Source organism: Pseudophryne corroboree, chromosome 5 (genome assembly GCF_028390025.1).
Source record: "Pseudophryne corroboree isolate aPseCor3 chromosome 5, aPseCor3.hap2, whole genome shotgun sequence".
In the NCBI taxonomy this organism is placed as follows: Eukaryota; Metazoa; Chordata; class Amphibia; order Anura; family Myobatrachidae; genus Pseudophryne; species Pseudophryne corroboree.
Genome location: NC_086448.1, coordinates 458,708,287 through 458,732,515, shown reverse-complemented (window position 1 = coordinate 458,732,515; position 24,229 = coordinate 458,708,287). Strand labels below are relative to the sequence as shown.

General features: G+C 48.2%; 1 protein-coding gene and 1 long non-coding RNA gene across 3 annotated transcripts in view; one reads left to right on the top strand and one right to left on the bottom strand.

Moving 5' to 3' along the window:
* Positions 1–24,229, bottom strand: part of SLC6A3 (solute carrier family 6 member 3) — a 239,014-nt gene that overhangs the window by 101,613 nt on the left and 113,172 nt on the right. Inside the window, exon 6 of the mRNA XM_063922941.1 lies at positions 17,660–17,763. Coding sequence (XP_063779011.1) covers positions 17,660–17,763 — 104 coding nt within the window. The remainder of the gene's footprint in view (positions 1–17,659; positions 17,764–24,229) is intronic.
* The window catches only part of LOC134927867 (uncharacterized), a 131,016-nt gene that overhangs the window by 16,014 nt on the left and 90,773 nt on the right, over positions 1–24,229 (top strand). For both annotated transcript variants that reach the window (XR_010177755.1, XR_010177756.1), the window contains exon 2: positions 17,690–17,893. This is a non-coding gene — a long non-coding RNA (uncharacterized LOC134927867). The remainder of the gene's footprint in view (positions 1–17,689; positions 17,894–24,229) is intronic.

Genomic DNA, 24,229 nt, shown 5'->3' with positions numbered 1-24,229 from the left:
AGCGCTGGCTTGCCAACATATCACATTCTAGGTAAAGCACTCTGTTAGTGTCAGCTACTATTTAACAACCGCATGGCAGATCAACTGGGAGCTGCACTGTAGTGGCAATACCAGCTCAGTCCTAAAAGACATAACACCTATTGAAGCCTGATCAAAGATAAAACCAAGAGAGAAACATCTAAGAAGATCTGGAAGCACTGCTTATGTCCCAATACCAAAAGAGAGAAGAAGCAAGCTGGATTCAAAATCAATAATGTGCATCATGCTTGGCTATTTCCATGAATGTAAAGGCTACAGATTGTGGAATTCAATTAACGGAAAACTTGTCAAGTCAAGGGATGTTGTATTTAAAGAGATGGCACAAGTTACAGAAATGCTGGACTTTGACATGCAGAACAAGTATGTGTCACTGGACATGCCAGGAGCTGGAGAGACATCTGGACCAGAGACTATTAGTCTGGAAGTTCAACCACAAAAAATATCATCTGCAAGATCAAAAATCGGCAAGCCGAAGGTACAAAGAGGAATTAAGAGCAATTTGCAAACATTACATTCAGTGTACCACAAGAGATTCAAAAGTCAAGGACTGATTGGTGTGAGTGAAAGTCCAAATCAGGAAGAGAGACTTTACAAGATTTAGGAGTCAAAAGTATCAAAGACATCAAGATTCATGACAGTGACAGCAATCCAAAGTTTTTAGTTAATAGACTGTTGCTGAAGCCTATGTTGTCAGTCATAGGAGTCTTGCTGTTGTTCCAGTCAAGAAAGCCAAATTAAAGTTATCTGATACGTTGTTTTTTTGTGTCTAAACTCAGCTTTCTTACAGGTTGCTACATGAAAGTTTCAATTATTTGTAACATGGAGAAGCTTGTAGTGAGGTAGAAGTAGAGACTGTATCCAACATCCAACATATCCAACATGACTCCTCCATGGATGATGCTTCATACCCTTACCAGGATGGCCACCTATAACTGCGCATGCACAGCACCATGTTGTTACAGTGTACGAGTGACATACTGTAGTGGGAGACAGATGTCTTCCCCTTGGGTCCTGAGACCCAGGGCCGGCGCTACCATTAGGCAGCTTTAGGCAGCTGCCTATGGGCGCTGGCCACTGGAGGGCGGCAGGCTCCAATTAAATATATTTTACCAAAAAAAATATATATTTTGATAAGTAAGCCCAGACCAGGGGCGGCCGCGGCGAGGGTCTAGCCTGCCACAGCCGTCAGTCACCTCACCAGCCCAGTGTATTGCTTTCCCTGCAGGCCTGCGGCTGCTCCATGTCTAAACAGAAATAGACGGAGCCGCGCGTATGAGAGAGCAGGTCAGGAGACGGGCGCCGCCCACACTGACAGCCTAACACGCATCCTGCTAGGCGCCGTCAGCACGAACGTCAGCGCTTGTGTGGCGCCCGTCTCCTGACCTGCTCTCTCATACGCGCGGCTCCGTCTATTTCTGTTAGAGACATGGAGCAGCCGCAGGGAAATCACACTGGCGTAGGTGAGGTGACTGACGGCTGTGGCAGGCTAGACCCTCGCCGCGGCCGCCCCTGGTCTGGGCTTACTTATCAAAATATATTTTTTTTTGTGTAAAATATATTTAATTGGAACATCTGAAAGACAAGAGAAGTCTCTCTATCCCCTCCCTCCCGCCGCCCCGCGCCTCCCTATCCCCTCCCTGCCGCCCCGCGTCTCCCTATCCTCTCTCTCCCACCCAGCGTCTCATTATCCCCTAACTGCCGCCCCGCGTCTCCCTATCCTCTCTCTCCCACCCAGCGTCTCACTATCCCCTAACTGCCGCCCCGCGTCTCGCTATCCCCTCCCTCCCTGCCGCCCCGCGCCTCCCTATCTCCTCCCTATCTCCTCCCTCCCACCCCGCATCTCCCTATCCCCTCCCTTCCACCCCGCGTCTCCCTATCCCCTCCCTCCCACCCCACGTCTCCCTATCCCCTCCCTCCCACCCCACGTCTCCCTATCCCCTCCCTCCCTGCCGCCCCGCGTCTCCCTATCCTCTCCCTCCCACCCGCGTCTCACTATCCCCTCACTGCCGCCCCGCGTCTCGCTATCCCCTCCCTCCCACCCCACGTCTCCCTATCCCCTCCCTCCCACCCCGCGTCTCCCTATCCCCTCCCTCCCACCCCGCGTCTCGCTATCCCCTCCCTCCCTGCCGCCCCGCGCCTCCCTATCTCCTCCCTCCCACCCCGCATCTCCCTATCCCCTCCCTTCCACCCCGCGTCTCCCTATCCCCTCCCTCCCACCCCACGTCTCCCTATCCCCTCCCTCCCACCCCACGTCTCCCTATCCCCTCCCTCCCACCCCACGTCTCCCTATCCCCTCCCTCCCACCTGCGTCTCACTATCCCCTCCCTGCCGCCCCGCGTCTCCCTATCCTCTCCCTCCCACCTGCGTCTCACTATCCCCTCACTGCCGCCCCGCGTCTCCCTATCCCCTCCCTCCCACCCCACGTCTCCCTATCCCCTCCCTCCCTGCCGCCCCGCGTCTCCCTATCCTCTCCCTCCCACCCGCGTCTCACTGTCCCCTCACTGCCGCCCCGCGTCTCGCTATCCCCTCCCTCCCCGCGCCTCCCTCCCTGCTGCCCCGCGCCTCCCTATCCCCTCACTCCCTGCCGCCCCGCGTCTCCCTATCCCCTCCCTCGCACCCCGCGTCTCACTATCCCCTCCCTGCCGCCCCACGTCTCGCTATCCCCTCCCTCCCTGCCGCCCCGCGCCTCCCTATCTCCTCCCTCCCACCCCGCATCTCCCTATCCCCTCCCTTCCACCCCACGTCTCCCTATCCCCTCCCTCCCACCCCACGTCTCCCTATCCCCTCCCTCCCACCCCACCCCACGTCTCCCTATCCCTCCCTCCCTGCCGCCCCGCGTCTCCCTATCCTCTCCCTCCCACCCGCGTCTCACTGTCCCCTCACTGCCGCCCCGCGTCTCGCTATCCCCTCCCTCCCCGCGCCTCCCTCCCTGCTTCCCCGCGCCTCCCTATCCCCTCACTCCCTGCCGCCCCGCGTCTCCCTATCCCCTCCCTCGCACCCCGCGTCTCACTATCCCCTCCCTGCCGCCCCACGTCTCGCTATCCCCTCCCTCCCTCCCTGCCGCCCCGCGCCTCCCTATCTCCTCCCTCCCACCCCGCATCTCCCTATCCCCTCCCTTCCACCCCGCGTCTCCCTATCCCCTCCCTCCCACCCCACGTCTCCCTATCCCCTCCCTCCCTGCCGCCCTGCGTCTCCCTATCCCCTCCCTCCCACTCCACGTCTCCCTATCCCCTCCCTCCCTGCCGCCCCGCACCTCCCGATGTTGGAGTTGCCTACAGCAGCAGCAGCTCCGGAGACAACAGGCAGCGCTGTTACCTCTATTTCCGTGCCCTCAGCATCTCCGGCAGCATCTGCTTCCTCCGGGACTGAGGAACCAGGACCACTAAGGCGAGGGGTGGGGGAGTTGTGCTTGGTGGCAAGTGTCTGGGCAGCTCACCCCCAGATCACTTGGACTGCAGCTCCCCGCCTTGTGATCTGGGGGTGAGCTGCAGTCCAAGTGATCTGGGGGTGAGCTGCAGGCCAAGTGATCTGGGCAAGATCACTTGGACTGCAGCACACCCCCAGATCACTTGGACGCAGGGACAGGGAAAAATAAATAAAATAAATGTAAAAAAATTATATATTTATATCACAGCTGCCCGCCTCCCACCGCTGACCAGCGCTCACTTCTGCACGCTGCACAGCCATTGAAAGCTGACCACCGCAGACCACAACTGGCGGTGGTCAGAGGGACATCAACGCCGCAGCGAAGAAGGACAGCTTAGTACCGCCGCATCCCCCGCAGACCATGGGCTCATATGCCACCAACAACCACAGTCCCTTCCGCACCTCCGCTGCACATATCAGGTAATGTTACCCTATGTCCCTGCTGTCACGCTCTGTCCCTGCTGTCACTCTCTCAGTCCTTGCTGTCACTCTCTCTCCCTGTCCCTGAATTGTGGGTCATACCGTTTGCTATAATGTGAATTTCGTCTCATACCATATGGTAAAATCAGAATTTTGGCTCATACAGTATGCTGTAATGTGAATTTCGGGTCATACCGTGTGCTATAATGTGAATTTCGGCTCATACAGTGTGGTAAAATCTGAAATTTTGGGTCATAGCGTGTTCTGTAACGTGAATTTCGGCTCATACCGTGTGCTGTAATGTGAATTTCGGCTCATACTGTGTAGTAAAATATGAATTTTGGCTCATACTGTGTGCTGTAATGTGAATTTCGGCTCATACCGTGTGCTGTAATGGGAATTTCGGCTCATACCGTGTGCTATAATGTGAATTTCGGCTCATACCGTGTGCTGTAATGTGAATTTCGTCTCATACCGTGTGCTGTAATGTGAATTTCGGCTCATACTGTGTGGTAAAATATGAATTTCGGATCATACGGTGTGCTGTAATGTGAATTTCGGCTCATACGGTGTGCTGTAATATGAATTTCGGCTCATACGGTGTGCTGTAATGTGAATTTCGGCTCATACTGTGTGGTAAAATATGAATTTTGGCTCATACCATGTGCTGTAGTGTGAATTTTGGCTCATACCATGTGCTGTAGTGTGAATTTCGGCTCATTCCGTGTGCTGTAATGTGAATTTCTAGATAGTATAAGAATTTCTAGATAGTATAAGGGGTCCTAATACACTGAAGGACACGCCCCCATTTGAGTGGCCACACCCCCTCTCCCGGAGGCGCGCGCATAATTGCAACCTTCACTTTTCCATACCCCCACTTCAAAATGTCTACTTCGACCACTGTATATGTATGTGTGTGTGTGTATATATATATATATATATATATATATAGTATTCATTCTAGCACCCTGCACCTTTCAAAATCCATGCAGTTCCCCTTTCCTGCCTGGGGTGTCACTCTCTGCTCTGGTGTTTCTCAGCACACACAGGTCTGTATCACAGCACTGAGTAACAGATCAGAGTGTGCGGAGAAGCACCACAGCAGAGAGTGACACCCCGGGCAGGAAAGAGGAACTGCACAGTATTTGAAAGGTGCAGGGTGCTAGAATGAACACTAATATATATATATATATATATATATATATATAGCCAATGACCTCACCGCACGTCACTGCCACAAAGTTCTAGTTACAACCCTGATGCCTATCTATAATACTGTATAAAACTACAGACTGTGGTATTATACTATATATGGATGTGGGGCTGGATGCTTTTTAACTTGTGTGCATTTAATATAATATTTGTCAGGTTTTCTTTTGCTGTTATTTGGCTGCTTCAGGAGGATCAACATACCGTTAACACAGCCTCTAGATAACGTGATCACTCCACTGTCCAAGCAACAGGGGAAGGGGAGGGTCGGGAGGACGGGGGGGGGGGGGGGGTGTAGGCAGAAATTTTGCCTAGGGTCCGAGAAACCTTGCACCGGCCCTGCTGAGACCGGCGCTGGTATTACTCGCATTGACTGGTGTTCCAAAACCACTACTGCATCCAAGAGACAACCACTGGCTGGTGATCGTTCTGAACCCCGCACCGCTACAAGCTACTGTACGCACGATTCATACTCTTCTATCAGTGTAACTGTTACGTTCTTGGTGCTCTGAACGAAAGGTATGGAGTGGCAAGTCCCGAGCTCAAGAACGTGATGCTGAAATGGTGACTAGGTATGAATAATAACCCCTAGCAACCTAACTCCGTTGTTTCACCCACGTGGTCAGTCTACGCCTGCGAGACTATGTGTTCTTGGGCCCACGGCAGCTGCGTTTGTAGGGCGGATTAGGTTTGCCCAACTCCGATGCCCCCCGGTCTTAGTATGAGACAAGGCGTAAACGGAGACGGGATGATAACAAGGGGACCTCTAACTAAACACAAAAACTGAGCTAGGGGCTACAACAGAACTACGAACTAAAAGTATGTGCGGCTCGACCGCCAAAGGAAAAGGAAACCAAGATACGCTATCCTAACCCTACACGGCACCGCCGTATACCAGGTAGGACAGCTATGGCGGAACACCTCCGCAAAAACACCAAAAGGAACAAGAATAAATGGAATACCGCGGCCAAGGCCGCAAGGCGCGGCTGAAGGCCGCTACTCACAACACCGGGAACAACCGTAAGCGAACCGGAATCTTCGGATCTCAAACGCAGGTAACAACCGACAGAAAGGCAGAAAGAAGTACAAGGATTAGCTTCCGACACCAGGAGTCAGGACCACCGGAACAAGATGACTGGATACAGAACACCGGACAGGGAATTTTCTCCAGAGCAGGAACAACTCACAGGAAGCTATCACCGGCGTCTGTGTCAGGCACTGAGAGAGAATATAACAGGGAGCCCTCCAATAGCAGCAGCAAACCAAAATCAGTAATGTCGTGCAGCTGCCCTGCTGCACAACCCAGAGCTGACAGGTGAATTGATTAATGGATAGCAATGGGGAACGCAGTCCGCCTGTGGCGCCCTGTTGCTAAGGATCCGGCGGCTTGCACGCACGGCGTCCCAGCGTTGCTATGGACCCGGCGGCTCAGTGCGCACGGCGTCCCGGCGTTGCTAGGCGCCGTGCGGCTCAGTGCGCACGGCGTCCCGGCGTTGCAAGGTGCCGTGCAGGGACAGGAGGAGGTGCAGCGGCCGTGACCGTTGCTTAGCAATGGTCGGGCGCTGGGGAGAGCCGCCGCGCCAAACAGTACCCCCCTTGAGGAGGGGTTAAAGAACCCCTATATCTGGGTTTATGAGGAAAGTCCTGAAAGAACAACCTCTTAAGTCTAGGGGCATGTAAATCCTTGTCCAGGACCCAAGACCTTTCCTCTGGACCGTACCCTTTCCAGTGAACAAAAAAATAGAGCCGACCACGAGAAAATGTAGAATCTAAGACCTTCTCCACTAGGAATTCTTGTTGACCCTGAACATCCACCGGAGGTCTACCCTGGAAAACTCTCTGAGGAAATCTCCTGGAAAAGACACATGGCTTCAATAGAGAACAGTGGAAAGTGTTGCCGATTTTAAGTGACTTTGGTAACCGTAGCCGAAAGGCCACTTTTTTGACAATAAGGAATGGTCCAGTAAATCTGGGTCCCAATCTAGCCGAGGGTTGTCGGAGACTGATGTTGTGGGTTGACAACCACACCTTATCCCCTACCTTAAATGTGCACGGGCGTCAGAACCTATCAGAAAAAAATTTCTCTCGGAAAGCAGCCTTCTTGAGGGCAAGGTGCACCTTTCTCCAAATAACTCTGAGACGAGAGGTTAAGGTCAAGGAAGAAGCCGGACAATGAGGAATAAAGGAATTGGCCCTAGGGTGAAAGCCCAAAACTGAAAAGAATGGAGACTCCTTGGTGGAAGAATGGCAAGAGTTATTGTAGGCAAACTCAGCCAGAGGAAGAAAATCTGACCAATCGTTCTGAAGTTTGGCAGAATAAAGACGTTAGTATTGTTTTAGTGACTGATTAACAAGTTCAGTCTGCACGTTAGACTGTGGATGGTATCCAGATGTTAAAGAGAGTTTCATGTTCAATGAGGCACAAAAACGTTTCCAAAAACGGGCAATAAATTGTGGTCCCCGGTCTGAGACTATATCCACGGGTAAACCATGAAGCCTGAAGACATGATGGAGAAACAGAACTGCCAAAACTTGAGAGGAGGGTAATCGGGGAAGAGCAATGAAGTGGGCAATTTTGCTAAAACGGTCCACCACTACCCAAATTACCCGGAATCCGGATGAAAGAGGAAGATCCACCACAAAATCCATGGAAATGTGTGACCATGACCTGAGTGGAATTGCCAGAGGCATGAGTTGCCCGACCGGCAGAGATCGGGATATCTTGTGCTGAACACAAACCTGACAGGAAAGGACAAATTCCCTTACATCCTTGGAAAGATTAGGCCACCACACCGAGCGAGAGATTAATTCCAAGGTTTTAGCAATACCTGGATGACCAGAAACCTTACTATCATGAAACTCCGCAAGGACAGTGCCTCTCAAGAACTCAGGGACGAAGAGACGATCAACAGGAGTAACACTGGGAGCCTGCTGCTGAAGCTGAACTAGCTGTGTGAATAAATCCTGTGTGAGGCCGGCCCGGATGACGGACAATGAGACAATGGGGGTAGCGGAAGAGAGGTTATCGTGAGCAGGAAGAAAACAACGTGACAGGGCATCGGCTTTGGTATTCTTAGAACCGGGCCTGAAGGTGATGATGAACTTAAATCGAGTTAAAAACAGCGCCCAACGTGCCTGCCGAGCATTTGGCCATTTTGCTGATTCAATATACTATAGATTCCTGTGGTCAGTGAACACAGTAATGGTATGCTTCGCTCCTTCAAGCCAGTGCCTCCACTCCTTGAAAGCCCATTTAACTGCCAGCAACTCTCGATTACCAACATCATAGTTGGATTCTGTGGAGGAGAATTTCCTGGACATGAAGGCACACAGGTGTAACTCCAGAGACTCGGGGTCCTCCTGAGAAAGTATGGCTCCCACTCCAACCTCAGAGGCGTCCACCTCGACAATAAAGGGAAGATCTGGGTTAGGGTGTCTGAGTACTGGAGCTGAGACAAAGGCCTGTTTTAGGGCCAGGAAGGCAGACTTGGCTTGAGGCGACCAATCGGCAGGATCAGCTCCTTTCTTTGTCAAGGCCACAATAGGAGTAATTAAATCTGAAAAGGCATGAATAAAACGCCTATAATAATTCGCTAAACCTAAGAATCGCTGGATAGCCTTTAAGTTAGTGGATTGCGTCCAATTTAGGATTGCCTGGAGTTTCTTTGGTTCCATGTAAAACCCCTTTGGAGAAATAATATCCTAAAAAGGACACCTCCGTGATGTGGAAATCACATTTCTCCAGTTTAGCGTACAAATGATTCTCCCGTAACCTCTGAAGTACTAGTCGCACATGGACCACGTGCTGTTCGGAAGACTCAGAATAAATCAAAATGTCGTCTAAATAAATGACCACAAACTTTCCTAGAAAGTCGCGAAGAACATCGTTAATAAGATCCTGAAACACCGCAGGAGCATTAGACAGACCGAATGGCATTACAAGATATTCGTAATGTCCAGACTGTGTACTGAAAGCCGTCTTCCACTCATCCCCAGATCTTATTCGGATGAGGTTGTAGGCCCTTCTGAGATCGATTTTGGAGAAAATAATCGCAGTACGGAGCTGATCAAACAGTACTGAAATCAACGGCAAAGGGTAGGTGTTTTTAATAGAAATCTTATTCAAGGCCCGATAATCAATACACCGTCTAAGAGATCCGTCTTTTTTCTCAACAAACCCCCCCCCCCCCCCGCACTTAACGGAGATTTCGAGGGCCTAATAAACCCCTTCTTCAGGCTCTCCTGTACATAATCATTCATAGCCTTAGTCTCGGGGCCAGATAATGCATATAGTCTTCCTTTTGGCAGAGTGGCACCAGGGACTAAGTCAATGGCGCAGTCATATGACCGATGAGGAGGCAGAATATCCGCATTACCCTTAGAGAAAACGTCAGTAAGTTCCGGAGTGACAGCCGCGATCCGGACTGGACGAGAAATACATTTTTTAACACAAAAAGAACTCCACCGGGAAATTTCCCCAGACCGCCAATCTATGGTGGGATTATGAAAGGCAAGCCAGGGGTGACCTAAAACAACAGGCACAGCCGGACAATGGGTAAGATAAAACTAAATTTTCTCGGAATGTAAGGCCGCCACTGTCAGTTGTACTGGAGGGGTGCGATGAGTAATTACCCCATTAGAGAGTGGACCACCGTCTAACCCGTGCATGGTGATAGGTCTATCTAAGGGAGACTGTGGAATTCCCAAAGCCTGAGCCCAGGCAGGATCCATAAAATTCCCAGCAGCTCCGCTGTCAATAAAGGCTGACACAAACGAACTGAGACTTCCAGAAGAAATTTTTACAGGAATTAACAAGGAATCATTTGAGGACATTAACTGCAGACCCAAGTGAACCCCTTCACAACTCACTTGGTCAGAGCGTTTCCCTGCTTATTTGGACAGTTATTCGCCACGCGTCCCTTACCCCCACAATATAAGCAGAGCCCCGACCTTAGCCTTCTGGCTCTTTCTTCTGGAGACAGCCAGGAGAGACCAACTTGCATAGGCTCCTTGACGTCCCCAGGGAAAGCATAAACACCTGGACTAGACCTGAAACTAGCCCCTCTTTTAGCCCTCTGTTCTCGGAGACGACGGTCAATCTTAATAGCAAGCTCCATGAGCTTATCTAAAGTCTCCGGGACTGGATACTGAAGAAGGCTGTCCTTAATTTCTTCAGACAAACTGAGGCGAAACTGACTGCGCAGGGCAGGATCATTCCAGCCACAGTCGTTCGACCAACGGCGAAATTCCGTACAATAGGCCTCGGCGGGACTTTTACCCTGTTTAAGTGTACGTAAGTGGCTTTCGGCCGATGCTTCCCTATCTGGATCCTCATACAATAAGCCTAATGATTTGAAGAAGGCATCTGTTTGTAAGGCTGCATCATCAGATTTTAACCCAAACGCCCAGGTTTGGGGATCGCCTTGAAGCAAAGACATCACAATGCCCACCCATTGAGACTCCGTACCTGAAGATCAGGGCCTTAACCGAAAATACAGTTTACAGGCTTCCTTAAAATTAAAGAAATCTTTTCGGTTTCCCGAAAAGCGATCGGGAAGGTGCATTTTTAATTCAGGAGTCACACCCGGGGAAGCCCGCAGGAGATCTTCCTGCGACCTTGCCCGAAGGGTAAGATCCTGCACCATCTGGGTGAGTTCCTGAATCAGATTGGCCAAAAGCTGATTGAGAGTCATGAGGACAGAATTCCAACACCTCCCCAGTTAGAATATTGGATTAATTTTGCTTAAGTAAAGTTTTGTTTGTTTTTGTTTTTTTTTTTTTTGGCCAGTGATAATGTTACGTTCTTGGTGCTCTGAACGAAAAGTATGGAGTGGTAAGTCCCAAGCTCAAGAACGTGACGCTGAAATGATGACTAGGTATGAATAATAACCCCTAGCAACCTAACTCCGTTGTTTCACCCGCGTGCTCCGTCTACGCCTGCAAGACTATGTATTCTTGGGCCCATGGCAGCCGCGTTTGAAGGGTGGATTAGGTCTGCCCAACTCCGATGCCCCCCAGTCTTAGTATGAGACGAGGCATAAACGGAGACGGGATGATAACAAGGGGACCTCTAACTAAACACAAAAACTGAGATAGGGGCTACAACAGAACTACGAACTAAAAGTATGTGCGGCTCGGCCGCCAAAGGAAAAGGAAACCAAGGTACGCTATCCTAACCCTACACGGCACCGCCGTATACCAGGTAGGACAGTTATGGCGGAACACCTCCGCAAAAACACCAAAAGGAACAAGAATAAATGGAATACCGTGGCCAAGGCCGCAAGGCGCGGCTGAAGGCCGCTACTCACAACACCGGGAACAACTGTAAGCGAACCGGAATCTTCGGATCTTAAACGCAGGTAACAATCGACAGGAAGGCAGAAAGAAGTACAAGGATTAGCTTCCGACACCAGGAGTTAGGACCACTGGAACAAGATGACTGGATACAGAACACTGGACAGGGAATTTTCTCCAGAGCAGGTCACAGGAAGCTATCACCGGCGTCTGTGTCAGGCACTGAGAGAGAATATAACAGGGAGTCCTGCAATAGCAGCAGCAAACCAAAATCAGTAATGTCGCGCTGCTGCCCTGCTGCTCGACCCAGAGCTGACAGGTGGATTGATTAATGGATAGCAACGGGGAACGCGGTGGCGTCCACGTTGCTAAGGATCCGGCGGCTAGCGCGCACGGCATCCCAGCATTGCCATGGACCCGGCGGCTCAGCGCGCACGGCGTGCCAGCGTTGCTAGGCGCCGTGTGGCTCAGTGCGCACGGCGTCCCGGCGTTCCTAGGCGCCGTGCAGGGACAGGAGGAGGTGTGGCGGCCGTGACCGTTGCTTAGCAACGATCGGGCACTGGGGAGAGCCTCCGCGCCTAACAGTAACAGTGAGTGTGGCTGTACCATCACTTGCTCAATAAAAAACGCAGCCTGGATAAGCTTAAGTGGGCTGGTCCTTTGGTCAATCACATTCTGCTAGTGTGTATTGTTACTCTATTATACCACTAAACTATACACACATTTCCAACAAATACATCCATCCATGACCTCTTCATATCTCACAACTTTAATCTGCTGGCTTTAACAGAAACATGGTTTACACAGTCAGACACGGCCTCCCCTGCAGCACTGTCACACGGTGGTTTCCACTTCACACACACATCCAGGCCTAAAAATAGTTAAGGTGGTGGGGTTGGAATCTTACTGTCCCAATTTTTCACATACACTGTCGTACATCAGGTTCCATCACTCACATTCACATCATTTGAAGTTCACTCAGCTATCTATTGCCCTCCTGGTCAACCCAAACAACAATTTCTAGAAGATTTTTCTGCATGGCTCCCATACTTCTTATCCTCTGACATCTCCACCGTCATTATGGGCGATTTTGATATAGCTCTTAACAGTCCACAATCTGTTCATGCCTCTAAACTCATCCCCTCTTGGCCTCACCCAATGGTCCGACTCCTCTACTCACCAGGAGGGCCACTGCCTTGATCGTATATTCACCAGGCTCTGCTCAGTTTCCAAATTCATTAACACTCCTTTCCCTCTCTGATCATAACCTGATCACATTCACAATCTATTCTATTACTCTAAATTCTATGACACCAAAACCAAGCAAGCCTCCTTTAACCCGCAGAAATACTAACATTATAAATTTTCAAGAACTTTCCACTTCTCTGCAACAACTCCTCTCACCAATCTCTACATTTACCACACCTGACACTGCTGTATCCCACCTGCACCAGACCCTAGAGAGTGCCCTTGATGAAGTGGCTCCAGCTACCCATCACACTCCACGTAGGCTTAGATGCCAACCATGGCACTCTAAATCAACAAGACACCTCCAAAAACTGTCACGTAAAGTAGAACATCAGTTGCGTAAATGTCAGAATCCAAGTGACTTCTCACATATAAGACCACCTACCACTCCTATCGTCAGGCCCTGGCAAACAAACATATTTCCAATCTCTCATCTATTATCATGCCACCAACCCCAAGCGACTTTATAATACATTTAAATCACTTCTTTACCCTCCCTCACCTCCCCCACTAGCTACTATCAGTACACAAGAACTTGCTTCCTACTTCAAGGATAAGATTGATAAAATCCGAGTTGAATTGGTATGCTCTAACTCAGCCAGTGGCCTGCTCAATTCCCTACCTGAACCCTCTGGCACTTTCTCTTCATTTGATCCCACAAGTGAAGATGGAGTATCAACACTCATTTCATCCTCCTACTCCACTACCTCTCCTCTTGATCCTATACCCTCACAATTCAGTAAAACTTTGTCTCCTGTGATTATCCCAACCTTAACTAAAATCTGTAATCTCTCTCTCTCTACTGGTATCTTTCCTTCTCTGTTTAAGTATGCAGTGATTACTCCCATTCTAAATAAAACACAACTCTGACCCAAACACACTCTCCAACTACAGTCCCATTTCTCAGCTACCATGTCCCTCCAAGCTACTTGAGAGACTTGCTTACACTCGCCTTACACTCTTACTTAACTCCCACAACTTTTTGGACCCCCTTCAGTCAGGCTTTCTTGCCCAACACTCCACAGAGACTGCACTGACCAAAGTAGTGAATGATCTAGTCACTGCTAGATCGAAAGGCCATTACACACTTCCTATTCTTCTAGATCTCTCTGCTGCTTTTGACACTGTTGACCACTCTCTTCTCATACAAACACTACAATCCCTAGGTCTTCAGGACACAGCCCTTACTTGGTTCTTATCCCACCTATCTAATCGCTCTTTCGGTGTTCACTTCTCTGATTCTACCTCTTCATCTCTACCTCTAGCTGTTGTAGTACCACAGGGCTCAGTCTTGGGTCCTCTGCTGTTCTTAATCTATACCTCATCTCTTGGTAAACTAATCAGCTCCTTTGGATTTCAGTATCATATGTATGCTGATGATACTCAAATCTACCTATCCTCCCCAGATTTATCACCATCTGTTTTGGCTCGTGTCACTGAATGCCTGTCTGCCATTTCAGCTTGGATGTCATCTCGCCACCTCAAACTCAACATTTACAAAACAGAATGAATTATTTTCCCACCAGCCAAGAGTAGTTACCAACCTGATATCTCCATAACTGTTCACAATGCGACTATCCACCCTACCCCACAAGCTCGCTGCCTAGGTGTCACCCTTGACTCTGAACTGTCCTTTGTTCCACACATTCAATCTGTCTCTAAATCATGTTACAAGCACCTAAAAAACATATCCAAAATACACCCTTATCTTACACAAGACACTGCAAAACTCTAATCCATGCACTCATCTTCTCCCGCACTGATTATTGTAATAGTCTCCTTACTGGTCTTCCCAGACATAGGCTCTCACCACTACAATCCATTTTAAATGCAGCTGTGAGGCTAATCTTCCTCGCTAGACATTCTTCGTCTGCTGATCCGCTCTGTCAGTCCCTCCATTGGTTACCAGTATTCTATCGTGTTAAATATAAAATACTTTTATTTACATACAAGGCTATTAACCAAACTGCACCATCATACATCTCCTAACGCATCTCAAAATATCTCCCTATCTGACCTCTCCGCTCTGCACAAGATCTCATCCAGATGTATTACCTGTTCCCACTCAAAATTACAGGACTTTATCCGGGCTTCACCCACTCTGTGGAATGCCCTCCCACGCACAATAAGACACTCCTCTAGTCTCCAAACCTTTAAATGTTACCTGAAAACTCACCCCTTCGGACAAGCCTACCAAATTCCAGACCCACCCACATAACCTACAATGCTTCCCTATCCAATTACATCCTCTCTGTACAGTCCACATAACCTCACATATTTTTTCTTCCAACATTGCTGGGTGATCATATCATACAACCCATTAAAAACCTAGCAATCTGGTGGACCATTATGCGACAGGTAGCGTCTATCCTTGTGTATCAATGCCTATTTCCCTATAGATTGTAAGCTTGCGAGTAGGGCCTTCCTACCTCTATGTCTGTTTGTATCTTTGCCCAGTTTTGTTTTATAACTGTTGTCATAATTGTAAAACGCAACGGAATATGCTGTGCTATATAAAAACTGCTAATAAATAAATACCTATAATGGTATGTTTATTAAGTATAATTATAAGGCAATCATTTGGATTTTAAAAACTTATTTTCAATAACTATAAGACTGTACTCCCAGATAATAAGACTAGATGAAGAAAATTAAATCCAGCATATTGTTTCATTATTATTATTATTATTATTATTATTATTATTATCATCATTATACTGTGTAGTAGGAAAAATTTGGACATTCCCAGGGACAAATCTGTAAAAGCTCAGGTTGTCCCCGGAACTTAGGACATCTGGTAACTATGAGGGACTGTGGCCAGAGACCCCTAGTCACATGGATAAAACGGACACTGTGGCACTGAAGGGTTAACCCTTGTCCTGTGGCACCATTTTTAAAAGGCAAATAGGCAACATTTTTTACAATTGTTACTGGTGCCAGGTGTCAAGTGTGTAGTAAATGTATATTTTAATGTTTTGATGTGCCCGGCCCCGGCCTTCAAGGCAACTGCTCCTGAGACAACAGAATGTTGCCAACTGCTATTCCGTTTCCCAGCTGTCCTGGAGTAAGCCCAGTATCTCCAAGCTCCACCCTCTGCTAACTACCTTGCAGAGAATTGGTCTAGTGGGAATTGGCTGACACCAATCACAATGTGTTGCAGCAGTGTGCCTACGCGTACGCAGTAGTCGGCGGTTTCCAGGCACCAACTGTAGGAGCCTGCCTGAGTGAAAATAAGTGGTTCTGGGTGCAGACTGTAGGAGCCTGGTGGTGGCAGCAAGTTACCTGCCCACTGCACAGTGGGTGGAGACAGTAACAGGCAGATACTAATGGTAAGAGGGAATCCCCTAGTAACCTAGGTCCAGTGGGATCAAATCTGTCGTCGCCTGGCAAAGGCAGCAAGGCGCATTTTCACATGTATCGTAATGTCCTTTATCTCAGTGCTAAGAGACCATCCCGCACTTCTGCTTATTGCAATGATGTATAACATCTTAGCACGGACATTTAAAACAAGTCCCCAAAAAGGTTTTGTGCTAACTTACCCTTCTGGTGTTCTGTAGACCCAAAGTAGTTCTATGTGAGCAATCAACTGCACATGCATGGGACTAAGTGGCAGCAACAATATTTTTTTATGTGTACTGCTCATGCACAAACCTATAAAGCACTTTTACACATTATCCAGAAAAAGTATCCAGAGCCATAGCGGGACCTTAAATAAGCAGAACGTCCTCTGCTGGCATTATATTTTTTTGACAAGTGATGAAAAGCTATGCTTTTCGTTGCTTGTTAAGCAGCCAAATAAATTTTCTACCATAGCCAGATAAGGCAATGGCGGAATAACTTTAAACATTAGTCACCGCAGGAATGCCTTGTTAAATATTGACTAACATTCAAAAACTCATTTTTCTGTGAAAACAATAAAAGGGGTCATCTCATCTTGTTATACATAAACAGTTACCTCAGGTGCACTATTCAGTTTATATAACAATTAATTAGTAACTTACCTTTTTGCAAATGGTCACTCAATGTTACACAATAAGTTATAAAATATTTAGGAAACTGGCATAAAGTTGAATACCTGAAAATGTACACCTGGTATAAAAACAGAACTTGCTAAAACATATTTATATAAAACATGATACATATAATTGTTATTGGTCCACATAGAAAGTAGCATTTAATCTTGTATAATTTCAAAGGATGCAATGTCAGGCTTTCACCTCACCCTTACAGGTGTGAGCTCCTTAAGTGAAGTTCCTTTTTAAAGTTACAGGCTGTTACAAAAACGATCCAAGAACGACACTATGCGTTCATCCACATGGGACTTCATCAGGGATATAGTTCAAAATGATCCGTTATATACACTCTCAATGAGGATTTGTTAAAGTCCAATCCACAAATGAGCATTAATATGCCGAATCTATCTTCATAGAGTAATAACCATAAATGTGTGTCATAACAGTCCCAACTGGTAATAGTCAGACCAACTTGATCACTGTGTTATGTGTCTCTCCCTCTGTTCAGCAGCAATATATATATCCAGGAGACCAGCACTCCATATAGACTAAACCCAGTGCCTGGGTGCCATCTGACAATCTTGAATACAGTCAGGAGAGGGGGAGCAGTGGCACTCACAGGACTTCAGTGATACAATTAGATCAGCTCACCATCCCCATCAATAACAGGGACGATCCGATGTAGTGCGGCATGTCAACATTTCATTTTAATTATAACATTTCTTCAGGACACAATGAAATCTTATAATTAAGATGAAACGTTGACATGCCGCACTACATTGAATCGTTCCTGTTATTGCTGGGGATGGTGAGCTGATTTAATTGTATCATTGAAGTGCTGTGAGTGCCGCTACTCCACCTCTCCTGACTATATATATATATATATATACATATACACAGTTAACTTTAATTCAGGGCACTCAACCTTGCAACAATGTTAACATAGTTTGTATAACACAGTTCACAAACTGAGAACAGTAAAACAATATGAAATTGTGTTTATTGCTTACCTATAGCAGTTGTTTGTAAACTTATTGTAGCTGGAAAAAGCGATTAGCACACCAAACCCAACGCCGAGTGAGAAACAGATTTGAGTGGCAGCATCAATCCAAACCTTAAACAATCCACAGAGCCAACCAGACAAAGAATGGTGGAAGGAGGAGGGAGAGAGAGAAGAGCTGTTATTAGAGATAATTGCAGGAAACTCATTCAGCATAAAGATGAAAGATACTGTTGAATACAAGGTAATTTCACCAATTACTGAGCCCAATTCCAATTTCTCAGATTATTGCTTTGAGTTGTTAAGTCGTGAGCTCACGGAGAGGGAAATTATGCCTCTGCTGCTCTTTCTTATGGAAAATAAAATATTGGTTCAAATTGATTGTACATTGAAAGACGGGACTCAATAGCAGCATTGTTTTTCTATTATGTTCATTTTATGTCAGGAATCTTTAAAGGCACATTTAACATAATAAAATGATTGTTTAGTTAATTCAAAGTATGCACTGAGTAGATCTTTATAAAAAATACAAATCTGCACTATAAGTGGACTTGTCGTTAAACAATTGAACCCGGCAAAGGTTTAATACTATATATTTATTTCTTATAATAATCTTTATTATATGCTATTCAGAAGCATAAGATGCTGGAAGACCAACCACTTTTAATGCCACATAACTGAACCTACAGCAGTGATTTTCAACCTTTTTTTACTCGCGGCACACCGAACAATATTTTAAAATCGCCATGGCACACCATCAGTGCCCCACAGAGAAAAAAAGCAAAACACACATTGGCCGTCACAGTAAAAAAAAATCCACACATACATTGGCCTACACAGAAAAAACTATCACATTGCTCCCCACATAAATCATGTTGCTCCCTACATAAATCCTATTGCTCCTCACATAAATCAATCACATTGCCCCCACATAAATCCTGTTGCTCCCCACATGAATTATTCACATTGTTCCCCCCATTAATGCTTATTTTCCCCACATAAATCCTATTGTTCCCCACAGGAGAAATAAAATAACAAATATTAGCCCCTTCCTGTCAGCTGTCCTCCTCCCTGTCCCTCAGTGGCAGGTGTTGTTCATAGTGGAGTGCTGCGAATACTGAGCAGTGGGCGGTCGGGTAGGTGTGGATGTGGGTGGTCAAGGAAAGCTGTGTATGCAGGTGCAGGGTCGGACTGGCCCACAGGGGTGCCAGGGAAACCACCGGTAGGCCCCACTGCCTGAGGGCCCACTCCTTCCTCTAGAGATCAGGTTCCAGACTGTGCACTTGTGTTATACATGGTAGATAAGTTGCATTACACTGCACTAAACTATTGTGTATTTCAAGCCTCTGTGGATGCTGGCCACACACCCTTTGTAGGCTGGCCACACCCCTAAGTATGGGCCCCTATAACTGCAATCCTCCGGTGGGCCCTTCATGTCCCAGTCCGACACTGTGCAGGCGGGTGGGCTGGCTAGGTGGTGAGACACGGCGGCCGTACCTATGATATCACACCGCCGCGTCTTCAAGGCATAGGTCATGACCAGAGCATGACTGATCCTCTAAGAAGAGCCCGGCCAACAGTTCACTCTGAAGGTGCAGGAAGCTGCTCTGGCTCCGCGGCACACCTTGCAACTGGTCGCGGCACACTAGTGTGCCACGGCACACTGGTTGAAAAAGCCTGACCTACAGTAAGAAAGTCACAATTTTCCATTACTAAATCATTAGGGCTTTTCTTTTAAAATGCTTTATTGCTTTTTTAATCTTTACAGTTTTTTTTATTATCTCGTACAAGTTTCAATATAGATTTAAAAAACGCAAACATTTTTCAACTACTTATTAATTGTTTATTTATTTAAACATGTAGGTACAGTATGATGGTCATGTGGGAGGTCAGAGGGAATGCAGGGAGATCTTGGGAATATATGGAGATGTCTTTATAGCAGCACTACATATGGCTTGTTGACAATCAAAATGGACCCAGTAGGTAGGCGCCAGGATGTTGGCAAGTATTGCCAGCGTGTATAAAATGTTATAAGTAGCATTGCCAACATCGCTGCACCTGCCTTTTCGAGGTCTATATGCTGCTCTGATGGCCAACAAGCACACTACATCCCTTATAGCATGCACCTGCTCTGGGTACCAGGGCTCAACGTCACACCTCTGAGTCCATTGGGCCTTTGAGGAGAGGGAGTAGATTAGGTGGGGCGTGGGGGCCCTGCCAATTTCTGATGGCAGCTCTGCTTGTCAGAGAATTGAATTATCACTAAAACTGTTTATTTTTCTAGTACATATTAGAAATTGAGAGAAAACAAGTTTTATGGTAAGAACTTACCTTTGTTAAAACTCTTTCTGCGAGGTACACTGGGCTCCACAAGTCTGGACAATGGGGTGTAGAGTAGGATCTTGATCCGAGGCACCAACAGATTCAAAGCTTTGACTGTTCCCAGAATGCACAGCGCCGCCTCCTATATCACCCCGCCTCCCAGCACAGGAGCTCAGTTTTAGTTAACCAGCCCAATGCAGTAGCAGGAAAAGAGACGACAACGGTTAGTAGCCACATATACCGCACTCTCATGACAAGAGAAGTGTCAGCGGCTAATGCCATATCAACCCAAAGAAGCTAAGTGTGTCAGGGTGGGCGCCTTGTGGAGCCCAGTGTACCTCGCAGAAAGAGTTTTAGCAAAGGTAAGTTCTTACCATAAAACTCGTTTTCTGCTGCGGGGTACACTGGGCTCCACAAGTCTGGACAATGGGGATGTCCTAAAGCAGTTCCTTATGGGAGGGGACGGGGACGCACTGTAGCGGGCACAAGAACACGGCGTCCAAAGGAAGCATCCTGGGAAGCGGCAGTATCGAAGGCATAGAACCTTATGAACGTGTTCCCGGAGGACCACGTAGCCGCCTTGCACAATTTATCAATGGTCGCACCACGGTGGGCCGCCCAAGAAGGTCCAACAGACCGAGTAGAATGGGCCGTAATGTGAGCAGGAGCTGACAGACCAGCCTTTACACAAGCATGTGCAATCACCATTCTAATCCATCTGGCCAGGGTCTGCTTGTGAGCAGGCCAGCGACGTTTGTGAAATCCAAACAAAACAAATAGAGAATCAGATTTTCTAATAGAAGCAGTTCTCTTCACATAGATATGGAGAGCCCGTACCACATCCAAAGACCGCTCTTTGGGAGACAAATCAGGAGAGACAAAGGCTGGAAACACAATCTCCTGATTAAGGTGGAACGAAGAAACCACCTTAGGTAAATATCCGGGACGAGTCCTAAGAACCGCCCGGTCACGGTGAAAAATCAGATATGGGGAACTACAAGACAAAGCACCCAGATCCGACACTCTTCTAGCAGAGGCAATAGCCAGCAAGAACACCACCTTAAGGGAAAGCCACTTAAGGTCAGCTGAACCAAGAGGTTCAAATGGAGGCTCCTGCAATGCCTCCAAAACCAGGGAGCCACAGGCGGGACATAGGGAGGTTGTATATGCAGCACACCCTGAGTGAAAGTATGAACATCAGGTAAAGTCGCAATTTTTCTCTGAAACCACACCGACAAGGCAGAAATATGAACCTTGAGGGAGGCCAGACGCAGGCCTAAATCTAGGCCCTGCTGCAGAAAAGCCAAAAGTTTGGCTGTACTAAACTTGGAAGCGTCATAATTGTTAGATGCGCACAAAACAAATTATGAATGCCAGACCCTATGGTAAATCTGAGCAGAAGCCGGTTTCCGGGCCCGCAACATAGTTTTAATGACCTCTTTAGAAAAACCCTTAGCCCTCAAGACGGAAGCTTCAAGAGCCACGCCATCAAAGATAGCCGGGCTAGGTCCTGGTAGACACAAGGGCCCTGAACGAGGAGGTCTGGGCGTTGTGGAAGTAGAAGTGGACGCTCTGACGATAGGCCTTGCAGGTCTGAAAACCAGTGCCGTCTGGGCCACGACTGAACTATGAGAAGCAGATTTCCTTTTTCTTGCTTGAACTTCCGAATTACCCTGGGCAGGAGTGACACCGGAGGGAACACGTATGGCAGCCGAAACCTCCAAGGCACCGCCAGCGCATCCACGAATGCTGCTTGAGGATCCCTTGTCCTTGCTCCGAAGACTGGAACCTTGTGATTGTGTCGAGATGCCATCAGATCCACATCTGGAAGACCCCACCTTTCCACGAGGAGTTGAAACACTTCTGGATGGAGGCCCCACTCGCTGGCATGCACGTCCTGACGACTGAGAAAGTCCGCTTCCCAATTCAGGACTCCCGGAATGAATATTGCCGATATTGCCGGTAGAAAGCGTTCTGCCCACTGTAGAATCCGTGAGGCTTCCTTCATTGCCAAATGGCTTCGAGTGCCACCTTGATGATTTATATAAGCCACTGTGGTGGCGTTGTCAGACTGTACTTGAACAGGACGGTTCTGAATTAAATGCTGGGCCAGGTTCAACGCATTGAAGACAGCCCGCAACTCCAGAATGTTGATCGAGAGGAGAGATTCCTCCTTGGTCCACCGACCGTGTAAGGAGTGCTGCTCCAGCACCACGCCCCAATCTCTTAGACTGGCATCTGTCATCAACAGGACCCAGTTGGATATCCAGAAGGGACGGCCCCTGCACAATTGTTGGTCCTGGAGCCACCAGAGCAGCGACAAACGGACCTCCGGAGTCAATGAGATCATGTGAGACCTGATCCGGTGAGGCAGGCCGTCCCATTTGGCTAGAATCAGCTTCTGGAAGGGGCGAGAATGGAATTGAGCATACTCCACCATGTCGAATGCTGACACCATGAGGCCCAGCACCTGCATAGCCGAATGTATCGACACTTGCGGACGAGAAAGGAAGCAACGAATCCTGTCCTGAAGCTTCAGGACTGTCTCCTGAGACAAGAACAACCTCTGGTTGTGAGTGTCTAACAGCGCTCCCAGGTGCACCATGCTCTGAGCAGGGACCAGGGAGGATTTCTTCCAGTTGATGAGCCACCTGTGGGCTTTTAGAAACCGGACCGTCATATCCAGATGACACAGGAGAAGATCTGGGGAATTTGCCAGGATTAACAAGTCGTCCAGATACGGCAGTATCCTGACCCCTTGATGGCGGAGTACCACCGTCATCACCGCCATAACTTTGGTGAAGACTCGCAGAGCCGTTGTTAAACCAAAAAGGTAACGTCCGAAACTGGTAATGGATGTTGCCAATAGCAAACCTCAGGTATTGTTGATGTGACACTGCTATAGGAATATGCAGGTAAGCATCCTGTATGTCCAAGGAGACCATGTAGTCCCAAGGTTCCAAGGCCAGAACTATAGAGTGAAGGGTTTCCATACGGAACTTGGAAATCTTCACAAACCTGTTCAATGCCTTGAGGTTGAGAATGGGCCGAGAAGACCCATTCGGTTTCAGGACTAGAAACAGTGGAGAATAGTACCCCCGGCCCCTCTGAGCAAGAGGCGCCTGTACTACGACTCCTGTATCGAGGAGGGTCTATACCACCGAGTGTAGAGTTTTTTCCTTTGTCCAGTCCAAAGGGACGTCTGTCTGGCAAAATCGATGAGGGGGTCGGTTTTTGAAGGCAATGGTGTAACCTCGAGTGATGACTTCCCGTACCCAGGCATCTGAAGTGGTCTTCAACCATTCTGGGTATACCCTAGAAGCCGGCCTCCCACCCTGAGATCCCCCAGGGGGAGGTCCGCCCCGTCATGTGGCAGGCTTATTGTCTTGGCAGCTGGCTGACGGGCAGCCCAGGCTCTTTTGGGCTTCGGCTTACCAGGTTTGGAAGTGCGGGCCTGCTTGTGGTACGCCTGACCTTTTGCTTTACCTGAAGGATGAAAGGGTTGAAAGGACGTACCTTTAGCCTTTGACACAGAAGGAGCGGTATTAGGTAGACAGGCAGTTTTGGCAGTAGCCAAGTCAGCCGCTATCTTATTTAAGTCCTCCCCAAACATAATATCTCCCTTGAAAGGGAGTACCTCCAGGGTTTTTCTAGAGTCCAGATCCACTGACCAGGATCTCAGCCACAATATCCGGCGAGCCAGGACTGACGTAGTAGAGGCCTTGGCTGCCAGGATACTGGCATCAGAAGCCGCCTCTTTAATATATCGAGAAGCTGTGACAATATATAACAAGCATTGTCTAGCATGGTCAGAGGAGATTTCAGCTTCTAACTCCAAGGCCCATCCTTCAATAGCCTCAGCAGCCCATGAAGCTGCAATAGTAGGCCTTTGTGCAGCACCCGTGAGGGTGTAAATCGCTTTTAGACAACCCTCCACACGTTTATCCGTAGGCTCTTTCAGAGACGTGACGGTAGTGACAGGTAGAGCTGAGGAAACCACCATCCTAGCCACATGTGAGTCCACTGGAGGAGGTGTTTCCCAATTCTTAGACAGATCTGGCGTGAGGGTATAGCGAGCCAGCATCCTCTTTTGAGGCACAAACTTCGTACCCGGGTTTTCCCAGGGTTCCTGATGTATATCCACTAGGTGATCAGAGTGAGGTAAAACCTGTTTAACCACCTTCTGACGCTTGAACCTATCTGGTTTCTTAGGAAGCACGGATGGCTCGGGATCATCCGTAATCTGCAGAATTAACTT